The following is an 18,552-nucleotide window of genomic DNA, read 5'->3' on the forward strand; positions in this document are numbered from 1 at the left end:
TGTCCAGTTTTGGGCCCCACACTACAAGAAGGATGTGGATAAATTAGAGAGAGTCCAGCAAAGGGCAACAAAAATGATTAGGGGTCTGGAACACATGACTTATGAGGAGAGGCTGAGGGAACTGGGATTGTTCAGTCTGCAGAAGAGAAGAATGAGGGGGGATTTGATAGCTGCTTTCAACTACCTGAGAGGTGGTTCCAGAGAGGATGGTTCTAGACTGTTCTCAGTGGTAGAAGAGGACAGGACAAGGAGTAATGGTCTCAAGTTGCAGTGGCAGAGGTTTAGGTTGGATATTACGAAAAACTTTTTCACTAGGAGGGTGGTGAAACACTGGGATGCGTTACCTAGTGAGGTGGTAGAATCTCATTCCTTAGAAGTTTTTAAGGTCAGGCTTGACAAAGCCCTGGCTGGGATGATTTAATTGGGGATTGGTCCTGCTTTGAGCAGGGGGTTGGACTAGATGACCTCCTGAGGTCCCTTCCAACCCTGATATTCTATGATTCTAAGGCTAGACTGAAGGGGAAGTCACCTTCTTCTATTCACACCACCTGAAGCCAAGGAGCCAGTCCTGAGGATCTGACCCACATTGTTAGTTTTAGGATGTGGCATAGCTGTACTAATTTCCTAAGCCAGAGAAACCCCTTACCAGCTTATCGTTATTGGCCAAGTTGTTGCTGAGCACTCTCAAGTTCCATTGGGAATTAGAATCAATGGGATTTAAGGGCATTTATTACCCTGCAGGAGACATTCAACATTTTGCAGTATTGGTCTCTAACTGAGCCAGAACAGGGTGCTCAGCAGTGCACAACACATAATAAATATAAGGTCGTGGCTCCACTGGCCTTAAAATTTGAATGTCATATCCTGCACAATAAAAGTCAACAGAAGTTTTGGCATTGACTTGAACGGAAGCAGGACTGGATCCTAAGACAGGCGTAAAACAGTACACAAATGTATAATACAGATACATCCACCGGCCAGAAGACTATGCAAATGTTGATGTCTGTTTGTGTACATAGGTTGCGGAAGAGCTTGAGAGTATTTGCTTCTATTGTGAAAGACCTTTTGCTTGGGATTTTTAAAACTACTGGATAAAACACCTGAAAGTGAGAACACTTCTGTACTGTCAGGGAAGTGGACTGGATGATTTAGTAGTCATTATCTCTTCCTCTGTGATTCCATGAATGAACATGTCTGTATTTGGTTAGACTAGAGTCAGTTGTGATTCTGACTAAAGAGATGAAAGCTGGAGAGAATCACGTTGCTTGTATGTTGCCCTTGGGTGACTCACACATTGACCAACGCCATTTATCCCTGCAATCACAATTACAATGCAATACTGGTGCAGCCTTTCTTCCGCCTGCATACCTGGCCCATCTGATTTCTTTTTGACAGGTTCATCGTCTCTCTCTTCATGTTCTACATCTGTAGCACCTGCCAAATTAAAATATAAGCAATGAGTAAAGCCTTTCCCCCAGAGGTTAACATGTAAATCCCACTAGAATTGAAGCGAGATTTCATGCTTATTAAAAAGTACTTGGATCCATTCTGTCTTAGCAGAACAGGTTTCTCCAGATCTCACACGATCCAAGTGAGGGGAAACATTCTAACAACGCAGTTGGAGCTGGTTCATGAATGATACTGGTTTATTTTTTGTAAGGACATTTTGTTTATCAATTACCTTAAAAGCCAGATCCTTAGATGGTGTAAATCAGTGCAGTCACGTAGATTTCAATCAAGTTATGCCTGTTTACAGCTGCTGAAGATCTAGCCTTAAAAGTTTGCTTGTTAATCCTCTAGAAACTTTAATATGCTAGAATACTTTTTTAACCTACTTTTGCCTTTAACTCATTGAACTCTAATACTGTCATGCTGATTGAGAATAAATGAATTGACAACAGCATGAAGATGGACCTGATTAGCTGAAACAAAGCAGAAGGGTTGTTTTGAATCCATCATGTGCTGTTTTATTTAAGTATAAGTGGAACAGTCAGTATAGTGCAGATATTTGTCATTAAAAAAATCACAGACATGACTAAGTGGGTCAAAGAAGTGATCCAATAGTATCTGATACCTGAACATAGCTGTTGTAGCTTCAGTGACAGAAGATAATTCAATAAGTACCAGAGGAAGATACCAGATAGAGGGACTTCTAATGTAACTACTTCAGGATGAATGTTTTTTTCTAACACACATTGGCAAGAATACTTCTGGTGAGTATTTCTGTTTTTTTAAATATAGCAAAAACTCAAGAGTTGCAAATCACTTACAAACTGTTTATGTACTCTAAAATGTTTAGTTTTGTGACGCTAAGAAAAGAATGTTAAATTTGAATGTATTTTCATTGCTGCCTGCCAAATGCATTGTGAATTTAACTGCTGCTGGAAAATGTGTGAATCTACCACAATGAAGTATTCTACATGAAAACTGAAAAATAATTCTTGATTTTTCATGTCTGTATGCCAACTCAAGAACTTCTTTTCAGACAATGTGAAACTGGCCATTAAAATTGGCAAATACAGCAAAAATACTGTGTGACTATTCATTTGAATTTTTATATAGATTCATTTGAACTGTGTTAGCTCTTCTATTGTGTTTGCTTTACATATATACATATATTGTAAGGAACAAGTTTACCGGCAAGAACGTTCATAGAAACAATTTTTAAGAGAATATTAGCTAATGTTTGCATAATACAAATTTTGAATTGCAAATTCAAGTCGTTGCAATGGAAAAGTTATGCTCATCAATTTTGGTCTTTGGTGATAAGTGAATCCATTCTACATAAGCTCTTCTTTTAATACATATATTTTTCCGGGGGCATTCCTCGCTTACAAAATAACCTCCCAACTAGTCTCTAGCTTCCTAGATTATGCAGCTTCACACAAAAGGAGGCTTTTTCAAGAAAAAAGGATTCAGAGCATAGCTATCTGTGCTGAGTCAAAGCAATATAGGGCTAGAAGGGACCTCTAGGGGTCATCAAGCAGAGCCCCCTGCACTGAAGCAGGCCCAAGTCAATTCAGACCATCCCTGACAGGTGTTTGTCCAACTGGTTCTTAAAAATCTCCAGTGACAGGGATTACACAGCCTCCCTTGGAAGCCTATTCCAGAGCTTAACCACACTTATAGTTAGAAAGCTTTTTCAAATATCTAACCTAAATCTCTCTTTCTTCTGATTAAACCCATTATTTCTTGTCCTTCCTTCAGTGGACTCAGAGAACAACTGATCCCCATCCTCTTTATAACAGACCTTAACATATTTGAAGACTTATCAGGTCTCCCCTCAATCTTTCCCACCCCCCCAAGCCGAAACATGGCCAATTTTTTTAAGGTCAGGTTTTTTAAACATTTTATCATTTTTGTGACTCTTCTCTCCAATTTGTCCATATCTTTTCTAAAGTGTGGCACCCAGAATTGGACATGCTATTCCAACAGAGGCCAAACCAGTGCTAAGTAGAGCAGGACAATTATCTCCCACATCTTACATAGGACATTTCTGTTAAAAGACCCCAGAACTATCCTAGCCTTTTTTGCAATTGCATTGCATTGTTTACTCATATTTAATTTGTGATCCGCTATAATACCCAGATTATTTTTTAGCAGTATTACCACCTAGCCAGTTATTCCCTGATTTGTAGTTGTGCACTTGATTCTTCCTTTGAAAGTGAAGTACTTTGCACTTAACTTTATTGGATTTCATCTTGTTTATTTCAGACCAACTCTCTAATTTGTCAAGGCCATTTTGAATTCTAATACTGTCCTCCACAGTGCTTTGCAACCTCTCCCACCTTGGTGTCCTCTGCTAATTTTATTAAGCCTACTCTCAACTCCATTAATTAACCCAAGTCATTGATGAAAATATTGAATATTACTGAACCCAGGACTGACCCTGCTGGGATCTCACTCGATATAACCTCCCAGTTTGACAGTGAACCACTGATAACTACTCTTTGAGTATGGCTTTTCAACTAATTGTGTGCACCCACCTTAAAGTAATTTCATCTAGACCACATTTCCCTAGTTTGCCTATGAGAATGTCATGTGGGACTGTAACAAAAGCATTACTAAAATCAAGATATATCACATTTACTGCTTCCCAGGTATTCACTAGGCCAGTAACCCTGTCCAAGAAGAAAATTAGGTTGGCCTTACATGATTTGTTTTTGACAAATCCATGCTGGCTATTGCTTAAAATTTTATAATCTTGTAGGTGCTTATAAATTGCTTGTTTAATAATTTATTCCAGTATCTTTCCAGGTATCAAAGTTAGGCTGGCCAATCTATAATTCCCTGGGTCCTCTTTGTTCCCCCTTTTAAAGATATGCACTATGTTTGTCCTTCTCCAGTCCTCTGGGACCTCACCCATCCTCTATGAGTGCTCAAATATAATTGTTTCAGCTAGTTCTTTAAGTACACTAGGATGAATTTCATCAGGTCCTGCTGATTGGAATACATCTAAGATATATAAATATTCTTTAACTTGTTCTTTCCCTATTTAGGCTTGTGTTCCTTCCTCCTTGCTGTTACATGTTAAGTGACTGGTCACAATTCATCTTTTTAGTGAAGACTGAAGCAAAACAGGTCAGCACAGTATACAGAACATTATACAGTGTCTTCCAGGTAAAGACACAAGGCAAACTCAGTTCAGCACAAAGCACTCCTCCTATTCCCCTGGCAGAATTGAGAGCATTCTGTGATAGTATGGTTGCCTGCCACACCAGGGATTGAAAGAAGAATACGTTTTTGCTTCTTTGTTTGTTTAAAGGGGACTTCTGAAGACCATCCAAAAGCATACACACCATCCCCAGATCCTTTTCGCCTTCGCTTGTCTTCCTTCCCAAACTTTTTCTTCTCTTTGCGCCTCTGTCGAAGTGCAGTTTTAGGATCAGTAATCCAGGCCTGATACACAAACTGGAGGAAACAATTCATTTATTTCAAGGTTCTTCATGTTTTGAAAGTAAACAGTAGAATAAACTACACACAGGAATACATATTTAGGGTAAACACAGGGGTAAGCAAACATTTTGAATCTCAATCCAAACACCTTCCCTGCAGATCTGCTGAGTTTTCTTGAACTATTTTTGTCAACATGAAACCAAATGTGAAAATGTTTGTGGGTGAACCAAGTTTCATAAGAACCCACAAAAATTAATGTTCTGGGAATTAAATTTGGGGATTAACACAGTGTTGTACATAGGGCTCACTTCCCCCAAATCTTTCTAATGTATATTTCTACTTTATCAGCATTACAAGTAAGGTGCAATGAAACAGAAACTTTAACAGCAGGTGTTATAACCAATAATCTAAAACATCAAAAATTGCTATTAATATTTCAATGCTAGTATTTGTGTCAGCAAATTTAATACACTTTATGTGATTTTCTTTCTATCTGAGGATTACAGACAGAGGTCTAGTAGTCTATGAATAGTCTACAACTAATAGCCAGGAAACTCCTGAGTTTTCATCCTCATTTTGACAATAAACTTTCTCTGTTGCTTTGGGTAAGTCACTTAACCTTTCTGCCTCAGTTTCTCTATCTGGAAAATGGAGATAATAATACTTACCTGCATCCATGGGATTTCATGGGGATGTATGAGCTAACAGGCCAAATCCTGCTCACCATACTCATATTAATCTGATTTCCGTGAGTGAGTAAACATCAGTTTGTCCAATGTTTATTAAATGCTGTAGCCGTGCTAAGTATTATTACCATGTAGTAGTAGTTTGAATAGCTTTGCTAAGGGTGTGGGGGAAGGTTACTGATAAAAGCAATTATATTTTATTTTTTTTCCAGCACAGTATAACATGAAACAAGAACTAAAGGCATTAAACACTATTTCCTAGCAATTTGAGACAAAAGATGTGTTTTTGTTTTTCTACGATTTTCATTCAAAAATGAAAATAATTTGCAACTTGCGTTCTTCATTTCTAGTCAACAGAAGTTGTTAAGCAAGAAGCACATGATTTCATGCATGAGGGGAAAATAAAGCAAACCAATACAAGCATGCACGCAACAACATGAGCACACCTGTGTCTCAGGGAAGCTGGAATTGTCCATTACAGGAAATAACATTGTAAATGTTCCTTTTGTTTATTTGTTTTTGCTATTTTATGAACAGAAATCACTCTGAGGTCTTCCAAACACAATCTTAAGAACTTTCACAAAATTGGCTTTTCACTGCATTTACAGAAAAAGAAATCTTCTGACTGGTTCTGATTTGTGAATGTGCGCTCAGTAATAGCGAGGGGGAAATGATCTGGTACAGAAGAGAAGCTGGCCTCCTTCCTAGTCTCTCAAGGTCAGCTATTTTCTTTTTACTAGGCTGCTTTGTCCAATGCAAATGCCATGTGAAAAATGTCTTGGCATAGGAGGCATGGAATCCTCTTTGCTTTTTAAGGAGTGTTTGTTAATGGAGAGTGATCTAGAGGTATGTTTATCCAATTTTAATAATGACTTGACCTAACATACCATTTTGGACACTATAGGTGAGGCACTGTCAAAGGCTACTATTGAACAGCTTGCAATCATACTGTAAATAGAGGAGAACATATTGATGATGGAACAGACTGAGATAATGGGGGAAAGGAAGACTGAAGGAAAGAAATGAAATTAATAAACTGACTATAACTCTAGTTACGTTAAACGACAGGGTATTTCAACTTCTGCCAGGGAAAACATATATCTTGCTTTAGAATTTCAGTAGTGGACAACACTTGACAAGCAAGAACTTATAGGCTTATGGTTTGGTGTGGTTAATCAATAACACATTTAGTGCTTACTCTAAAGTAGTATCATGTTGTGTATATGGAGTGCATTACCATGAGCACTATAAAGGGCTGGAATGTGCTAAATTTATTTGAGGAAGACAAAAGAAAATGCTAAGGATGCACAGATCAGATTTATGATGACCTAGACCAAGAAAATAAAGTGCTAGGACAATGAGTTTGGGACAGAATGTGTATTTTGTTAGTTTACTTTTAAGATCTTACCACACTGTCTAAAGATGCATGCAACTTGATGTGACCCTCTTAACAATACCTTAGGCAGTAATATCAAAAGAAAACAAAAATTTGGATCTGCATTTTCTCTGAGGTCATAGTTAAAATAAGACAGACAACTTATTGTAGTTTGCGCACTTCAAATAGTTCAACTGATGACATTTAATATGTAAAAAGCTTTGGACTCTCACAGCTCCTCAGACAGTTCATACAAGAGGGAAAATGCAGGCAAGGGCAGTTGGGTACATTATACCAGAATATTACGTAATGAGGGCACATATTGCACACTAGTGAAATGGCAAATACCTTTGCTGCTCTGATTAAATACTGGAGAATAGTTTTGGGCAGTTTAATGACAGACTTTGGCAAGGCTAAAATGGCTGAAGCAAATTTCCCAATAGCTCTCTACAAAGAAGGACAAAGGAAGAGCAATTAGTAGAAAAAAAGGAAAAGTATTAATAAAAAGTTACCTTTTGTATGATTGTAATTATATACTTGTTATTAAAGGGTTTACATTACTTGAAAACAATGTGATAAAAAGACAACATGTGCTATTTGCTCTAAACTTTCAGCTAGATAATTATTGAGCTTTTTGTATTATCCTAATAAATAAAATGCTTATATAAAACATTATCTTTAAGTCCATAAATGTAAACCCTAGTGAATGGTCAAGCTGATAAGGATATCATTATAAGCCCATGACAGATGACTGTTAGAGGCAATTTATGGTAAAGGCAAATATAGCAGTTAAAAGTAAATATTTAGTAGGGTCTATAACAAACAGCAAGTTAAAGGTTAGTATTGTGCTAATAACGCTACACACATACACAGTGATGGAAGTTGTATGGAACGTGGAAAGCTGACCAAGCAGTTGACAAGCTACTCACAAGCTAACGTACTATTCTGCCTCCTCAACTCCACTCTCTGGCAAAAATGCACAGTATTAAGAGCCTTATTCCACCCTCAGTTCTCATGTGCACAACTGGAGATGTGTGCATGGATCAAGAGCCTTATATGGTCACAGCTCCTAGGTACAGGTAGGATCCTCTAGTCTTAGAAATCAATGATTTCAGTCTCGAACGGTAACGTTTTAACAATATGAAAAACAAAGGACAATGTCAAGTATTTGAGACATCAAATGTGGGTTTTGTTTAAAAGCTAAAACATCTGGTACCACCTAATATTAACAATTACGGTCAACTTTAATGTATGAGAGTATGTTAGGAGATGCTTATATCTTAACTCAAGCTCTCTCAGTAAGAACTTCAACTGACAAGCACATTACGTAAAATACCTGGAATGCAGATCTTCGCCGAGGTTCTTCATCATCTTTTTTTTCATCCTCCTCCTCTTCTTCGCTATCCGTCTCAAATAAATAATAATCTCCACTTCTGACCACTAAATGAAACAAAATATTTGCTTATTTCTTGTAAAAAAGAAGCTCTAGGCTGAGCTGAGCCAAAGATGTATAAATAACCAGCCAGTCATTAATGGACTCCAAAGCAGGAGAAATGGAGATGAAACAAGAGACGAACAGGACTCAGTGTCAGACAGATTATTTGGTGTTAGAGTATGTGGTACTTTGGGCATGACAGAGATAAGAATAAGCTAAGAAAACATCACCACAAAGAGGAACAGGGCTGGCAAAATGTAAAGAAAAAGCTTGAAGTAGACCAAGTTATTACATTAAAATATTTGACAGGAACTTGATACATAATTAAACCTAAATGTATCCAGGATTGAAGGTTGCTTTCATTTTGTTAGAGAGTAAAATAATCTCAGAAGGTAAATTAACGATTTTACGTAAATTGTACAACTGGACAAAGAGTACAGAACTGCTTTTTTAAATGCTGAGGTATCCTTTAAACTACATAATGGGATGTATGAGTTATTTTCTTCAAACTTTTAAGCTTTGATGAAGTAATGGAAAACCTTGGCTTGTTTAAAATGAATCACTTTAATATTATTAAACATGATCACAAATGAGGTTTTTGCCCATGGATTCAGAAAGGATCTGAAACCTCCATACATTAAAGATGCAGAGTGAATGAACTGGGCCTTATATCCTTGAACAGAAGCATTATTTTGGTATGTAATAAGGTAACAGGCCTAACATGAATGAACAAGGAAAACAAAAGAAATGAAAAATAAGATGATGCGCAAGAGAAAAAACAAAGTCACGGTATTACGTTTGGCAGTGAAGAATGGTAAAGTAAAACCTGCATGTAAACGGAAAGATTTTAAAACAATAGTTACTTAGACTAAATATCACATAGTCACCCAAGACATATGGAACAATATATATTTATATAAAAAGTGTACATTTTACCCTCATTATAAACCTCTAGAAAAATCAAAATAGCTTCAACCCTTCTCAAACATATGTGGCAGTCTACATGTCTCTTTTGTGCTCAGATGGACACTAATAAATCATATTAAATCTTAAACCTGAGATGAAAGTTGCCAGTTCTCTATCCAAACATAGACATGGTACAAGTTGCCATTAAAAACAGAGGCAGTCATGTCTGCTCAGGTGGACCTCTGGGGCTGTGCAGATCTCCATTAACATCAATGGGACTCTGTGGGCTTAAGAGTCCACCTGAACGGATCTGATTGCAGAATTGGGGTCACAAACATTGAATAACAGAAAAATATTGAAACAAGTAAAAATATTTCACACAGGCCTCTAAGAATGTCCCCAGAAGAGATGTTAAAAATGAAAGCTTTCAGAGACATTCATAATTTAAGGCCCCGAACCTGGAGTTGTTTTTCAGGAAAAATTACAGTTGCTGATAACAGAAGTTGTCCACACAGACAGGTCAGCAGGTTGAGATCTACAGTCTGTGAGATACTCAGGGGTTAGTATATTGTAGAGTATTACTGTCAGACATTTGCAACTACAGACACCCGTAAGCCTGGAGTCCCATTGTGCTGCAGTAATGTACAAACACTCATGTAAATTCTCTCTCAGCTGTGCACTCAAGTGTTTCTGAAGAGACAGTAATATAACAAAACACTCCTCTAACAGCTAATAAGGAATGTTTTAATTGAAAAAAAAAAGGTATGACTGAACAACAACAACACGCTCTGGCAGATACACCTCAGGATGGAACAGAGAGTACATTAACCACCTACGGGCATTATTAAAACATTTAATAAGTAAAATAATTAATTAATGGCCAGATTTGTGTTCACTCACAGATCCCCTCCCCCCTTCCCACTGAGGAAGGGGATTTTGTGGCAACATTCCTCTTTTTTCCATGTGTCATGGAGAACTCTGCACAGATGTGGGGATTTGCAAGGGAGGAAGGGGCAGGTCAAGGGAGGGGTAGGGCTTGAGGAGTGGGAACTGTACTATTTTCTCCTCCCCACTCATACCCCATAGTGGGAATCCCCATTTGGGAGCCATTTGGAACAGCTGGGAGCTCTGTTTACATCACTCCATTAGAGCAGAACTGTTAAGGGTGGGGATACACAGCTAACAGAGAAGCAAAGAACCTCTTATGCAGATGGCTCTGCCACCTGCTGATCCCTTTAGGGCTCAGGGGCCTGTTCCACAGGGACTGAAGGAGCACTGCTTCCCTCATTGGAACAATTTGGGAGACATCTCAATGAGGAAAATCTCACAGATGTTTCCCATCCCATTGTCATCATTATGATCAGAAGGCATCTGAGTACATAACTGTATAAACGGAATGAAAAGGAAACATGGTCCAGTTTAGCGAACACCAGAACTGGCATAAAACACTGAACTCCAGTAGTGCAGGCTCCTCAACAGAAGTAAACACACCTACAGCCACAAGCCAAAACACTAAAAAGGAAATGTCTTTAGCCTTTTACGGAAAGTGGTTATAGAAATACTATAAAGGATTTACAAATGGTGGTCCTTCCATGTCCAAATTGTGGGCCTGATCTTGCCCACAGTAAGTACTATTGTGCTTCTACTCTGTGTAGTCCCCTTTATTTGAATGGACATGGTAGTGAATCTGCATGGCAGGGCAGGCAGTGTCTGTAGGCTCAGGCTACATGATGCTTTCCACAGGTTTCTGCCTTATTGCAATAAATAATTTAAATAAGGCTCACTGTTTAAACACCAAAATGCATGTTGTTCCCTAAGAACATGATATAATGAGGGTGAAATGAACCAGAAATTGCTGAAATCAAGGCCTTGTTTGGGCAGTTCTTCTGTTTACTACAAAACCAGTGTGAGGATTAAGACAGACCATATCCAATTCCTTCCAAAAATACTGTAGTTTAAAATTGTAAGAAAACAGTTGCTAATTGTAGCTTGTGTTTATTTTGCTATTGTTGTTTTAAGTGAAACTGAAATGACAAGAAGTAAGCTTTTGAAAAAGGATAGGTCTCTCTAAAGTAATATTATGCTCTTTACAAACAGAAAGACATAGGCACAGTTTACTTGTGACTTGACAGAAACAGGCATGTAATATACTATAAAATACTGTTGGCAAGAACACACATACACAAAAATACAGACATGGACACAAAGAGCATAAAAATATGCCTGGAAGGGAAAAATAAGCAACTCTAGAGGTGCAAGACTGAAAGTGATCATTCATAAATGTTTCAGTTTAACTTTGCACTCTGATCAGTACCATTCACTTGTTAAATAGCCAATACTGACTATCCTGCAATAGATGACTTCTGTGAGCTAAGATCTAGTAACTGGACATATGAGTTTAGGCAATTAAGTGCCATACTCTTCTCTCTTCTGATTTATAAAGGGTGTAAATTAGGGTAGAACCATTCATGTATTATCAGGCTAGCTGTACTGAGTTTTAGGGCTGTAAAGGAATTAAAAATATTATAAGGAGTCTGGTGGCACCTCAAAGACTAACAGATTTATTTGGGCATAAGCTTTCTTGGGTAAAGAACCCACTTCTTCAGATGCAAGTTTTTTCCCAGAAAAACCTTTTATTTCCTGTCCCCCGTTTAGTAAAAACAAACACCACTGACTGAATATCAGCTGCACAGTGTAGGGGCAAATTTTGTTGCAACTGCAATAAAGTAATAAGGACAATTTTTTTGGCGGGGAGAGATCTATGGAAAGATTTGACTTGAGGAAGAAGTTGAAGATCAGAACTGTTTGCCAGTATTAATAGTATAAACTTTTTGCTGGAATGGCTCTCTCAAGTCTCACCAATAACGTCAGAGATTTTGGAAGAAGACCTTCACTGGCACCATCTGTTCCTATCTCAGAAGCATGAATACAGTTCTACACCTCACATTTAAATGCTTTGTATTTATAAAGGTGGGATTTTCTAGAGCCTTTAGCCTAACTCTACCCTCACAGAAGCCAACAGTAAATCTCCAATTGACTTAAGTGGAAACAGAGTTAGGCAAACTCTCAACACTTTTGAAAACATCACACCAATCAAGATTCTCATGGTTACTGAGGGATCCATCCTACAGTTCTTATTCAGGTTAACTTCTCATTGATATAACTGATTAATGCGATTTTTAAAGAAGAATATTTTCCATGCACATGGCTTGATTCCATTCTCACTGAAGACCATGGTGATCTGTACATGAGATGACAATTGGTGAACCATCTAACTTTGAAAAATAAAACTAGTAAGGACTAAGCTCTGGCCCCAAATGCATACAACTAATCAGTATTGGGGCAAAGCTTCTACTCTCAAATTTAAAACCATTTTATCATCTTTTTGGAGGCTTCCCCTTCTTTGTGTGTGAGATAGATTATTTTGGTTCATGTTTTTCTTTGACTGGATATAACTGCAAATGGTCAGAAATACCAAAATCTGCATTACAGAACATTGCTTATTTGTCCCCTGGAGGTTTAAAGTTGAAATCACTGGTTTATACAATCAAGCACTCTATCAAGTCACAATCATAAAACCATGCATAAAAACAAACAAGTTGTGGGAATGCTTTCATTCTGGTCAAGGATATAAGGGGTAAATCCATGTATTTGTAAGATGATTGAGAAAACCTACTGGAAGCATGATCAACCCAAGGCCGCCACCACAGCTTTTTTTTGCCCTTGGTTTTCTCTTTGTCTGCTTCTCCTAAAATAAAATATGGCCAAATATTAATTTTACAAAATGAAAAACACATTTTTACACTTTGTTTAATCACTTATTTTTTGTAATAGATCTAAACTGCATAAGCACATCAGATTTCAGCTCTATTCAATATACTCAGTATGAATGATATTTATGTTTTAAGAGGTAGCCCAGAATGCTAATGATCTATCTTACACAATAAATAAAAAAAAATAGTATTCCACTCCAAGTACGACAAAAAAGTTCACAGTTTATACACACACACACACACACACACACATATATAAATAAAATAAATGATCACCATGCAGACGTGCATTACACACTGATGGATTTCATTGATTTTCCATAAAACTAATGGAAAATAAACAAAAAACGGTTTATATAGATGTCCAGTGACATTTCATTTGTTAAAATGTTATTGTCTAATATGCATAAAACTTGCTTGTAAATACTATAAACACGATTTGGAAACAGTTTCTATTAATCATCGATGAAGTTAAGTTCTGAAAAAATAATCCATTATTTGTTAACACTCTGAAAAATAAAATTCATTCATAAAAAACAAAGCTATAAAAGTACATTCCAAATGCCAATAACTTTTTGATCCAAAATTCAACCCCAGTTAGGTATGATTGGAAACAATGGCACTTCATGATATTTTAATCTATAGTGTTTCAAACAATAAAAGATGTTTGTGTATTTTAATGGTTTCAAAAAACTCACAGCAGCCAAGAAAAGATTGCTGGAAAAATCGTAAATCTTTCTCTTTCTGAGACACTACAATTTTTTATAAATACAGCTGTTGCTCAAGTAAATGTCTGTTATTCAGTTCCTTGCTAAAAGACACAAATTTAACCAAAAGTATGTCTGTTTACCTCAAAGCAAATCATTTTCTTAAAATGGAAGTACAAAAGCCAGATATTTATCTGGATGAATCAAGGTTGAAAATGGTATTCCACTAATAATGCCCATCACATCAGTATTTCTCACACACACAGACTTAAGCCTACTGAGTTCCTAGCACTGAGCTCCAACTTCTGATACATTTATGGCATGGAAACATGCTAGAGGTACCTTCATCATCTTCTTCAGAAGCCTTTTGAATTTCTTGCCCTTCTGTTGATTCTTGGGTCATGCTCAGCATTCTCTCTTTACCCTTTTTGTATTTTTGTTGCCTAGCTTTGATGCGGTCCATCCTAGCAAATGAGATATCATATTCAGTCCTTCACCCCTTTGGACCCACACAGAAACATGACTTTTAAACATATATTACTTGTGAGTACACACGTGCATGCACACACACACACACACTGAGGAAATTCTGGATGGGATTTTAATAGATTCTCAAATGATTCTGCCATTTGCAAATAAGCCCTGGTCTACACTGGCCGGGGGGAGGGGGTCGATGTAAGGTACGCAACTTCAGCTCGAGAATAGCGTAACTGAAGTTGACCTACCTACATCGACTTACTGTGGTGTCTTCACGGAGATGAGTTGACTGCCGCCGCTCCCCTGTCGACTCTGCTTGCGCCTCTCGCGGCGCTGGAGTTCTGGAGTTGATGGGAGAGTACTCGGGGACCGATTTATCGCGTCCACACTAGATGCGATAAATCGACCCCCGATATATCGATTGCTACCCACCGATCCATCCTACACAGACATACATTAATCTCCCATTTAAAAAGTACTTAGGGAGCCCTGAAGATGAGCTCTACATGGCCCTGTGAAATAGACCAGAATTGAATCTGAGGCCCAGTGTCTCACTCCAGAGGATGGCAGGGTGTGAGAGTGCTGAGCAGACAGAGCACTCAGCCTGGAGACTGAGAGCACTTTGTGTCACATGGATGCCCTAGTTGATTCACTCTAAGTGGTCAACCTATTTCAGAGGGAAAATGCCGAACAGTAAGCTGGAACATAGAACATGGATACTCACATTTTCCTTAGTGCAAGCAAATGGCGGCAGTGCTTTAATGTCCCTGCCCCTTTCACCTCCCCCGTCAGCGGCCCTGCTGGTAGGGTCCGTACCAGCAGGGCCACTTACGGGGAGGTGGGGGTGAAGCAACGTTAAAGTGCTGCTGTGGCAAGGGAACCTACAGTGTTTTAACGTTCCTGCCCCTTTTGCCCTCCTGGCTGCCAACGGCCAAGTTGGGGGGTGCAAAGGGAGCAGCTGCCCTGGGGCCAGTGATTTAAAAGGGCCTGGGGCTCTGGACACCGCTGCTGCGGTAGCAACGGTGGTGCACGGAGCCCCGGACCCTTTAAATCGCCACTGGCGCCCCGGAAAGCATAGGCCAGGCAGCCTGGAAGGGCTGGCTGGGGGATGCTGACCCCCCCAGCCCTGCCCCTTTTGCCGAGGCCCCACCCCTTTTGGGGGCCAGAGCCGTCCCCATCCCATTAAGTGTCCGGAGATACTTTCACCCCTGTTTATAGTATAAAAATTCAGGCTCAGTCCTGCACTGGGAGGCATTGGGGCTATACTACTGTAGAAGGAGCTCTGGGGGGAAAGCTACCTCATGCAGAACTTCTCCTGAAGACTCCCACAACTCAGCAGGAGTGTGCATGGTATTACACCCCTTCAAGGGGTGCAGCGTACTTCCTCCTATGCACTCATGGCTATGACCCTAGCTCCTTTGGGAGTGCAGGGACTTCAGTTTTGTTCAAATGTAGCATGGGTGCAGGGACTGGGGGTTGGGCATTTCTCATGCCCTCCTTCCTCTGAGCCGGAGAAGCCACCTCCACAATCTGGTGCTCAGTAAGAGACTGATCCAAAGGCCACTGAAGCCAGTGGAAGTTTTTTGATTCACTTCAATAGGGTTTTGGATCAGACCCTTAAGTACCCAAATTTTGCAATAACTTTTTGAATTTTTTGAACAACTTGCTTAGAATCATCAGGGTCAAAAATTCTAGTGACTAAAAAGTGTCAACATAATTTTCAGTTGATGGATCTGACCATTCGTTAGAAACAAATTATATTCTAGGTCTCTAACTACATTATAGTACATATTCAGTTATATATTTGTACTATAGACCAATGGATGATCAGATTTCTCTTTTTCCTTGTGTTCAACTACTGCTGGAATTTCTCTAAGTCAGTCAAACTGGTACAGTTGTTTTTGATTTCCTGCTGTGTAGGCAGTTCTCTACATTCTATTGATGTTTATTATTGAATAAAATCAAACAAAGCATGCTTTGGCTTTCTTTTTGTTGAAGTCAGATTTACTGCAAACCCAAAACAATGATTTTTGAATACAGTACATTGGATTTTTGTTTGTTTGTTTTTTTAAGTAACATGATCACCTTGACCTCAAACATATCTATGCAGAATTAAAACAATGATGACTTCCAGTACAAGCATATTGTCTTTTTTTACAGTTAGGATGAAATTCACCCTAATGCATAGCAGCACCCTCCACAGCACCTATACACCAAGGAAAAGATTTACGTGAGGAGAATGGCCACAGAGGAAAGCTTTGTAATGACCTCAGTTGGGCAGGTGTGGACTTGACTGTTGGTAGTGGGTCAGGGGAAGGGTAACTGGATGTTTTGGCATGTGAGTAGCAGATAGATAGGACTTTTAGCACTTAGGGTGGCACGGAAGGCAGATTGGGAAATGAGACAAGAACATTAGCAATATGTGATAGAAGCTGAGTGGCTGGGTTGGCTTTATACAGGAAAGGGTTCTCCAGATCAGTCAGAGAGAAATAAAATATTTTCAGTCAAGATAAAATAGATTCTCATCCTGGGCAAAAGCAGCACAAACTAAACAAAAGAACTAACCCACAACAGAGGTCACTATGAATAAAGACACAAGAGGTGAAATCCTGATCATACTGAAGTCAGTGGGGGTTTTGCCATTCGCTAGCCAGCTCAGAACCACAGCTTTGCTGACTAACCCCACTGCTACTGAAGTTTTTGTTTTTTATCCTGTTTCCTGTGTCTCAAGGTCCCACTTGGTAACCTGTGACTCCAGCAGGATTTGGCTAATCTGGCTCTCCAAGTTATTAGTATTCTCAAATGGAAAAACAAAACAAATTTAGTAGTCTCCTACTAAAGAGACAGACCATGCTGCCACATTGCTAAAATGATAAGCAATGAAATAGTTAACAATGTTGGAATTTAAGTTATCATCCTTATATTTCAAAGGTAAAAAACTCCACCTTGAAACTAGTGGGGAGGTTCACACCTTCTGTTTTTATTTACAGTAAAGGACTATTTATAGTATATTTTCAGGCTTTCTACAGACTAAGGGAGTCAATATTGCATTGGTTTACATGTTGTTCACATTTTAAAGGTTAATTGTACAACCATTAGTTATAGAAAGACAATTTTATTTTTAAATGAAAATTTAGATCCTTTGGCTTAATTTTATAGCAAAGGGTGGATTCTGCAGCCACAGAATAGTGGAATAAGTGAAGGATCTCAATTAACAGAATATAATTTCCATACTCAAGAAATTATATACAAAAAACAAACAAACCAGCATATAAGCACTGGTTTGGTTGTGTGCAATAATATGCAGAGAAGTATGAAAGGATGCTTTAGAAGACGAGAGAATGCAAAAGAAATATCCCTTCCAGCTCCCAGAAAAGGGTTAATATGCTGTAGAGTAGGAGTAACCAGTGAAATAAATATAATAAATAATAATCCATACTGTCTCTTCAATTGATCCATTGATTTTTTCTCTTCTTCGATTCTTGCCTTTACTGCCTTGACAATTGTGGCCTGGAAAAGCTCAGCACCTCTACAGAAAAAACAGGGGGGAAATGTAACACTATTATGATTCTACATTCCCTTTATAGCAAGTAAAACACAGGGAGAAGCTTACTTTATAAACTACTTAAATAGTCTGAGACAAAACACTACCATCAGAAGGACAGTACAGAAATGATGAGCAATCACAGCATAATAATTCACTGGTTTTCAGGCAACCATTACCAGATTTTGGGCCAAATCCTGTAGTCACTACTCAACCATTTAGTTACAGCAGTCATTATCCAGTGCTTGGGTTCACTGGCCTCAAGGACTCAAAGTCAAAGCCTGAGTGAGAACTCTTTGCACAACTGCAGAATTTGATTCTTTACTTGTAAACGATGGCATACATTAAATCCTCTTGTCAAGCACGGGCAGCTCTGCCTTTGAGTGGGTGGAGTTCTGCCTGCCTAGTCCTCAGTGAGCACAGCACATGCTTCGTGCTCACAACACAAAATGCAAATGCGTATGACTCCTCAAATGAGTACGTGTCCCACCTCCAATCTGGAGGCATACTTGAACCTCTGTTAGTTAGTTAAGGGGTAACAAAATGGTTAGAGTTAATTTACAATACGTCAGTGTGTATTAGTTTAAACTATTTCTTGATGCATATCACCAGTATTTTGCACTTGCCTATGCTGAATTTTATCTGTGTTGCCAGTTGCTTAGCTTTGTTAAGTCCTTTCAAAGTTTGTTGTTCTTAGCCTACTTCCATGTTGACAACTGACTGACTATTCCTACCCTTTGTTTTCTGTTTCTC

General features: G+C 38.6%; 1 protein-coding gene across 1 annotated transcript in view; it reads right to left on the reverse strand.

The window, feature by feature from the left end:
* PIEZO2 (piezo type mechanosensitive ion channel component 2) overlaps window positions 1–18,552 on the reverse strand; it is a 454,981-nt gene that overhangs the window by 53,050 nt on the left and 383,379 nt on the right. The window contains exons 31-37 of the mRNA XM_077808692.1: window positions 17,695–17,784; window positions 14,121–14,242; window positions 12,975–13,046; window positions 8,294–8,397; window positions 7,306–7,404; window positions 4,800–4,911; window positions 1,369–1,434 (exon numbers count right to left, since the gene is read on the reverse strand). Coding sequence (XP_077664818.1) covers window positions 1,369–1,434; window positions 4,800–4,911; window positions 7,306–7,404; window positions 8,294–8,397; window positions 12,975–13,046; window positions 14,121–14,242; window positions 17,695–17,784 — 665 coding nt within the window. The remainder of the gene's footprint in view (window positions 1–1,368; window positions 1,435–4,799; window positions 4,912–7,305; window positions 7,405–8,293; window positions 8,398–12,974; window positions 13,047–14,120; window positions 14,243–17,694; window positions 17,785–18,552) is intronic.

Source organism: Eretmochelys imbricata, chromosome 2 (genome assembly GCF_965152235.1).
Source record: "Eretmochelys imbricata isolate rEreImb1 chromosome 2, rEreImb1.hap1, whole genome shotgun sequence".
Taxonomy (NCBI): Eukaryota; Metazoa; Chordata; order Testudines; family Cheloniidae; genus Eretmochelys; species Eretmochelys imbricata.